The following is a 6,739-nucleotide window of genomic DNA, read 5'->3' on the forward strand; positions in this document are numbered from 1 at the left end:
TGGAACTGCAGATTGTTAGTTGCCATCTGCTTCACTAAATCCTCCAAAGAAAGACCATTGCTATTGGCTTGCTGTTGCATTGGCGGCGGCTGCTGCATTGGCTGTGGAGGTGCAAATTATTGAAAATTTTGTCTCTGCTGTGAAGGTACAAACTGCTGCCTCTGCTGGAATGGTGCTCTTTGCTGGTTCTGATTCCAATTGAGATTTGGATAGTTTTTCCAGCCAGGATTATATGTATTAGAGAAGGGATTGTTTTGCAGCTGCTGCTGCATCTGCTGGTATTGTGGCTTTGCAGGAAAGACTGCAGCAACAGACTGATCACCTTGGAAACCACTGTCTTGTAGAGAAGGACAAGTATCCGTGGGGTGAGAAAGATCACAGCAGATGCCACACAGGTTGCTTATCTGTTGAGCAGAAGGTTGCACAGTCTGTGTTACTGCCAACTGCCTCACCATTGATGTCAGCTCATCAAGTCTGTTCTCCATTCTCTGGTTATCTGTGCTTGATGCTCCTGCTGCTGCTACTGTTGGATTTTGCATTGGAGGAGTTTGCACTTGGAACACTGCACTGCTGTTTGCTCTAGTGCCAAATTGCTGAGCATTAGCCGCTATCTCAGCAATCAACTCTTTTGCCTCATCAGGTGTTTTATTGCTCAGGACTCCTCCACTAGCTGCATCTAAAAGGTTCCTATCCATATGCAGCAATCCTTCATAGAAGTAAACAATCAGGAGATTGTCTGGAATCTGATGGTGTGGGCAGCTTGCACAAAGCCTTTTAAACCGCTCCCAATACTCATGCATGTTCTCCCCATTAGCCTGCCTTATGCCACTGATCTCCTTTCTGATTGAGGTGGCCCTAGATGAAGGGAAGAATTTCTCAAGACACAATCTTGACATGTCATTCCAGCTTACAATGGAGGAAGGTGGCAAGTAGTACAGCCAATCCTTAGCTCCACTGTCCAAAGAGAAAGGAAAAGCACGCAGCTTGATTTGCTCCTCATCCACCCCTGGTGGCTTCATAGTGCTGCAGACTATATGAAATTCCTTCAGATATTTGTGAGGATCCTCACCTGTAAGACCATGAAACTTGGGAAGCAAATGTATCAGTCCAGACTCAAGCTCAAAAGGTACAAAAGGATTAGCATAACGAATACACAGGGGCTGCTCATTATCAACATTAGGAGCAGCCAATTGCTTAAGTGTTCTATCACCCATGATTTCAGAATCAAATAAATTACCAAACGAATAGACACTATGTAAAGGACTCGAACAAACAGACTCAACAGACTCGGACTCAACAGACTCAGACTCTAAGGTATGCTCAGGAACAGCTCTACTGTAAGTCAACCTACGAGCTCTACTAGCAGCATGCAATGATCTCTCTATCTCAGGGTCATATGCATATAAATCATCAACATTGGTGGTACTCCTAGTCATGCATCATAGGTAAAGGCATACAACAGTAAAATCACAAAACATACGATAGGACACACAAAAAATTTGCCGAAAAAAAGCAAAATAAATCTACTAAAAATACTAAATGACCTCAGAATGCTATGGGACCAACTCTCTTAAACTCTAATTGACCCTACGAACTCAAAAATCAAATAAAATGTTTTCAAAAAATAAAATAAAATAGTAAACGAACGAATTCTGCAAAAATAGGGCCTGATTCGTGGGGCATATCCCCACGATTTTTGACAGGGATGATCGTCTTCTTCCGGTCACCAATTTTCAGATCGATCAAAGTAAGTCGAACAAATCCAGAAATACCCGACACGTCCTGAAACGACAAAGAAACACCAAAACGGTTTAGTAAACGACAGAATTTGGCAAAAATAAGGGTCACCACACACCCTTTTAGGGTGTGAACTATGCTCAGAAGATCAAATTCCTTTGGGAATAGAACTCTCGAAGCCAATCTCTCAAACAGAAGTTTTACCGATTTTCCAAATTGCCCCAAATTGCCCTAAAACGTAAACCGTAATGCAAAATATTCAAAAACTGAGAAAAGATGCGTGTGCAGAATCAAATTCCGATGCAGAATCAAAGGTGCAGAAATCGGAATCAGAAACACAAACGAGTACAAACGCAGAAACAAGACAGATGCGCAAACATAATTTTTTTTTTTTAGAAACAAAAACGAAAATTAAAGAAGAAAAAGAAGATGATCAAATTCAGAAAACGATTTAGACCGATGCAATTTCGCTGGTAACGGCACCAAATTTGACACGAGTTGTCGAACTCGCGCAAATTAAAAATTATTTTTTTATTAGGGTTCAGAAAATTTGCAGTAAAGTGGAAACCCTAAATCGTCTCTCAAGGAAATTGGTTGGGTAAAAATCGATTATCAAGACAGAAATTAAAGGGGGGGTTTTGGATTTTTTGTTGAATAATTAAAATGCATAATATAAAAATTGGGATTAAAAATTCGTAATTAAAACTAACCAACCTAAGGTTAGGGTTCCATGGACGTTCTTCCTTGGATGAAAAATTACCAAATTCGTGATTAATCTCAATCGAATCAGAATCCTTATTTTCAATTGGGAACAATCTGATCATCAAATCTGATGATCATTCTTTCCCATAATCGCGATAGCGAACCTCAGATCGAATATCCACAATCGCACGATATCGATCTGAGTTAGAGTAAAGAAACGAATCTGGCTAGAGAATGATCGCTGATCCTCTAGACAATTCCATGGAATCCCTTCCTCTTAGGTTGATTAAAAGGTTCTTAGCCTCGCATGGCTAAGGTAAACATGATTAAAAATTAAAATAAAATAAAAAGAAGAAGAAAGAGATGAAGAACGCGAAGAACGCTTCAGAGAAAATGCTTTGATCCCAAAATTCAAAAATTACAGAATGAATAAAAGTTTCCTACTCTGCCGTCATATACCCTTACCCAAATCGGGTTAGAGTTCAGTTCTGATCGGCCCATCTGTCTAAAATACGAAATAAATAAATAAAATAAAACTTGGCTTTGAGCCACTTATGTAATTGGGTTTTAATTTAAATTACAAGTTCAATAATAAAATAAAACCTCAGCAAAACGCGTCCGAATTGGCGTAAGAAATCGACCATCTTGCAGTCCGAATTGGGCTTCGAACTCTTCATAATAATTGTAGCCCTCTGTGTTATCTGAAAAACCCAACAAGAACAGAGACAATCCGACAACTTTGGACCAAGATATGGCGAAAATACAGAAGTAACGTAAAGCTGAAAAATTCTGACGAAAATAAATTAAACCCAATCAAACACTAAAAATGTAAATTAGCTCAAAACATCATTATTTTATTCAAATAAATCTTAAAAATAATAATCAAGAGTAACAAATAAGTGCAATAAAATATGAGTTATCAGGACTTCAGTCATCAGTTGATTGCTTTAAAATTTAAGAGTATTTATGGTAAGCAATATCTTCGTCTACTCGGTTATTGCCCTATTCCGTTATGTATAGAATGGCAGATGATTCCAATAAAGAGACAAGGATTAACAAGATGATTCCGTTATTGCCCTATACCCTTCTCAATGTATTGGAATGTTGATTATTTGAACTGTGAGATGTTAAGAAGTAGAAATTTGGCAAGGATTAACAAGAAAAAATGGCAGATGATTCCAATAAAGAGACAAGTAGCAAAAAAAAGATGAAGGAGAAACAATGATGGGGTGTTGAATATCACTTCTAAATTGCTGATATCGAATATGATTTGATTGATTTCTCACAACCTTTTAGATTATAAAGTTTTGAATTTCATCTCTGCAAAGTCTGATACCACCACATGTATTACTACCCTAGAGAAGTAGCCACATTAATGGTTCGATTCTAATTATGCTATCTATTGGTAAACTAATTTATTACTTCAAATACATGCATTCTGATGGCCCAAAAAATATATACATGCATTTTGCTCTAATCAGCATATTTGAAATTACCAATATCAAATAACTTGTAATTATTGCAGGGAATTTTTATTTTATTAAAGCTAGAGATGTCTTCTACTCAACGTGAAACACTAATCTCACAAGAAATTTCATCTCAACATTCATCTCACAAAAATCAACACATGGGAAAAACTGATCCAAGTTGGGCACACTGTAAACAACTTGCTGAAGAGAATGGAAAAATTGTTCTAGTGTGTCTTTATTGTGATAAGATAATTAGGGGAGGTGGCATCAATCGACTTAAAACCCACTTGGCCGGAGAAAAAGGGCAAGTTGAACAATGCAAGAAGGTTCCGATAGATGTTCGTTTTCAAATGAAGCAAAATATTGATGAGTGCACGAACAAAAAAAGAAAAGTTCAAGAGGAACAAAAAACCCACTTGTTGAGAGTTATCGCACTGTTTGGAAGCAAACAGGATGTGCTATTATGGAAGATGGGTGGACTGATCGTTGTAGGAGAACTCTTATCAATTTTCTAGTTTATTGCCCAAAAGGAACTATTTTTTTGAAGTCGGTTGATGCTTCTAATGCTTCAAAAACTGCAGATCTATTGTATAAGCTTTTTAGAGATGTGGTGTTAGATGTTGGCCCTGAAAATGTTGTTCAGGTTGTGACTGATAATGTTGCAAATTATGTTGCTGCTGGGAGGTTATTGGAGGCTGAGTTTCCTACTATTTTTTAGTCTCCTTGTGCTGCTCATTGTATAAATTTGATGTTACAAGACTTTGGAAAGTTAGAGGAAGTAAGTGTTGTTGTGTCTCATGCTGCCAAAATTACCAAATACATCTATAATTATTGTCATCCATTGCATTCGATGAGAAAATATACAGGTGGAAGGGAAATACTTCGTCCAGCTCCGACTCGCTTTGCCACTAATTTTATTGCCTTACAAAGCATATTGGCTCAAAAGGATGCATTAAGGGCTATGGTAACTTCTAGAGATTGGACAAGCTCAGCTTATTCTAAAGAGGCCAAGGCAAAAAAGTTTGTGGAACAAGTTTTAGATTCTAATTTTTGGAAACAATGTGCTGATATTGTGAAGCTTACTGAGCCACTTATTCGTGTGTTGCATATTGTTGATAGTGAAGACAAACCTGCCATGGGTTTTCTTTATCAAGCTATATTTAAAGCTAAAGAGGAGATGATAAGGAGATTTCAAAGAAATAAGAAGAAGGTGGAGCCTTACTTGACCATCTTAGATAGTCGTTGGGATTCACAGCTTCGCAAAAATCTTCATGCCGCTGGTTATTGGTTGAATCCAGGTTGTCGTTTCAATAATGAAGAATTTGAAAAACATAAATTCACAACATCGGGCCGTTTGGATGTCATCGAGAGATATGCTTATGGGAATCCTGATTTAAATTCTAAGTTGACAAGTGAGATGAGAATATTCAAAAATGCTGAGTTAGATTTTGAAAGGCCATCTGCTAAACGTGAACGGAATACCGTGATGCCAGGTAAAATTTATGGTTTATATCTTTCTTTTTTTATGAGCATTAATTGTTATTATTGTTGAATAATATTAATACTAATTTATCCCATGCGATATTCTAGATCAATGATGAGAATCTTATGGATGTGGTGCACCAAATTTGCAAAAATTGGCTATTCGTATTTTAAGTCAAACTTGTAGTGCTTCGGGTTGTGAACGCAATTGGAGCACATTTGAACACATTCATTCGAATAAGAGAAATAGATTAGAGCATCAAAAGCTTAATGATCTTGTCTATGTTCGTTATAACTTGAGGCTGGCACAAAGGTATTATTGAGTATTTTTTTTATATAATTATTTCTCCAAGTATTTTCTAATTTTGAAAATTGGACAATTTAATAAACGTAGGAGTCGATTGAAGCAACAAAATTATGATCCAATAAATTTTGAAACATTTGAGGAGCACTCTAATTGGGTACTGAAGGAATCACCACCATACTTAACAGTTGAAGAAATGGAAGCTTTATGGACGGAGCTTGCACATATGTCCATTCAACCAACTTTAGATGAAGCAGGTGTGTTTACTTATTGTTTTATGATTATTTGATTGTTTGACTACTTCATGTTAATAACTAACATACATGAAAAATTGGCATTTGTTTTAGATCAACTAAATTTGGATGATGATGATGAAGATGAGGCACAAGACAACATCATGGAAAGTGCAAATCAAACTGAAGGCAATGAAGAAGGAGAGCATGAATTAATTGACACAACTTTGCCTCCTTGGGCATAATTATATGTTCTTGTGCTAGCAATTTGATCTGTTTGTTTTCTCTTGATAGTGACAAAAGCTATTGTTGTAGACTTGTGATGGATATTAAATGTTTAAGGTTAGGACAAATATTATATGTTTGTTAGATCTTTTGTTGGAAAATGTTGTGCGATTTGTTGCTTTTCAAATTAGAATATTTGGAATTAGTATCATATTTTACAGGTATTTGAGTGTGTTAATAGTTTTTTTTAATAAAAATTACAGATTTGTATATACTTAGCGGGTCATGCGGTTGAACCAGTGACTCAGTGACCCGGTACCTCGACCGGGTCGATGACCGGGCCGAGTTTAGTAACATTGCTTATAACCCTTTATTAATAATTAATTACCAAATTGACCTTCATTATAAACTATTTCAAAAATTTAACCTCTCCAAAAAACATAACACCAATCTGTCCATATTTGACCGTTGACCACCAAGCCTATCCGGGTACACCCCTCCCTACCCGGGTATTTTTTGAAAATTTATGCCTACCCGGGTAGGGAGGGGTGTACCCGGGTAAATCTCGACCAAAAATCCCAAAATCG

The 6,739-nt window shown here is 36.8% G+C and overlaps 2 protein-coding genes across 2 annotated transcripts; one reads left to right on the forward strand and one right to left on the reverse strand.

Moving 5' to 3' along the window:
- Nucleotides 1–322: 322 nt before the first annotated feature.
- Nucleotides 323–1,214, reverse strand: LOC133317429 (uncharacterized; the record flags this gene model as incomplete). The annotated part of the gene is made up of 1 exon (XM_061519289.1): nt 323–1,214. A coding segment is annotated over exon 1 (892 nt), but the record flags the coding sequence as incomplete, so codon positions are not given.
- A 3,544-nt stretch (nt 1,215–4,758) lies between these two features.
- LOC133317435 (uncharacterized) lies at nt 4,759–5,506 on the forward strand. Its single transcript, XM_061519298.1, has 2 exons — nt 4,759–5,401; nt 5,499–5,506. The coding sequence occupies exons 1-2, from the start codon at nt 4,759–4,761 to the stop codon at nt 5,504–5,506; spliced, it is 651 nt and encodes a 216-aa protein (XP_061375282.1).
- The last annotated feature ends 1,233 nt before the right edge of the window (nt 5,507–6,739 follow it).

Source organism: Gastrolobium bilobum, unplaced genomic scaffold, assembly GCF_033153095.1.
Source record: "Gastrolobium bilobum isolate Gb01-03AN ecotype WA unplaced genomic scaffold, APGP_CSIRO_Gbil_v1 utg50158, whole genome shotgun sequence".
Taxonomy (NCBI): Eukaryota; Viridiplantae; Streptophyta; class Magnoliopsida; order Fabales; family Fabaceae; genus Gastrolobium; species Gastrolobium bilobum.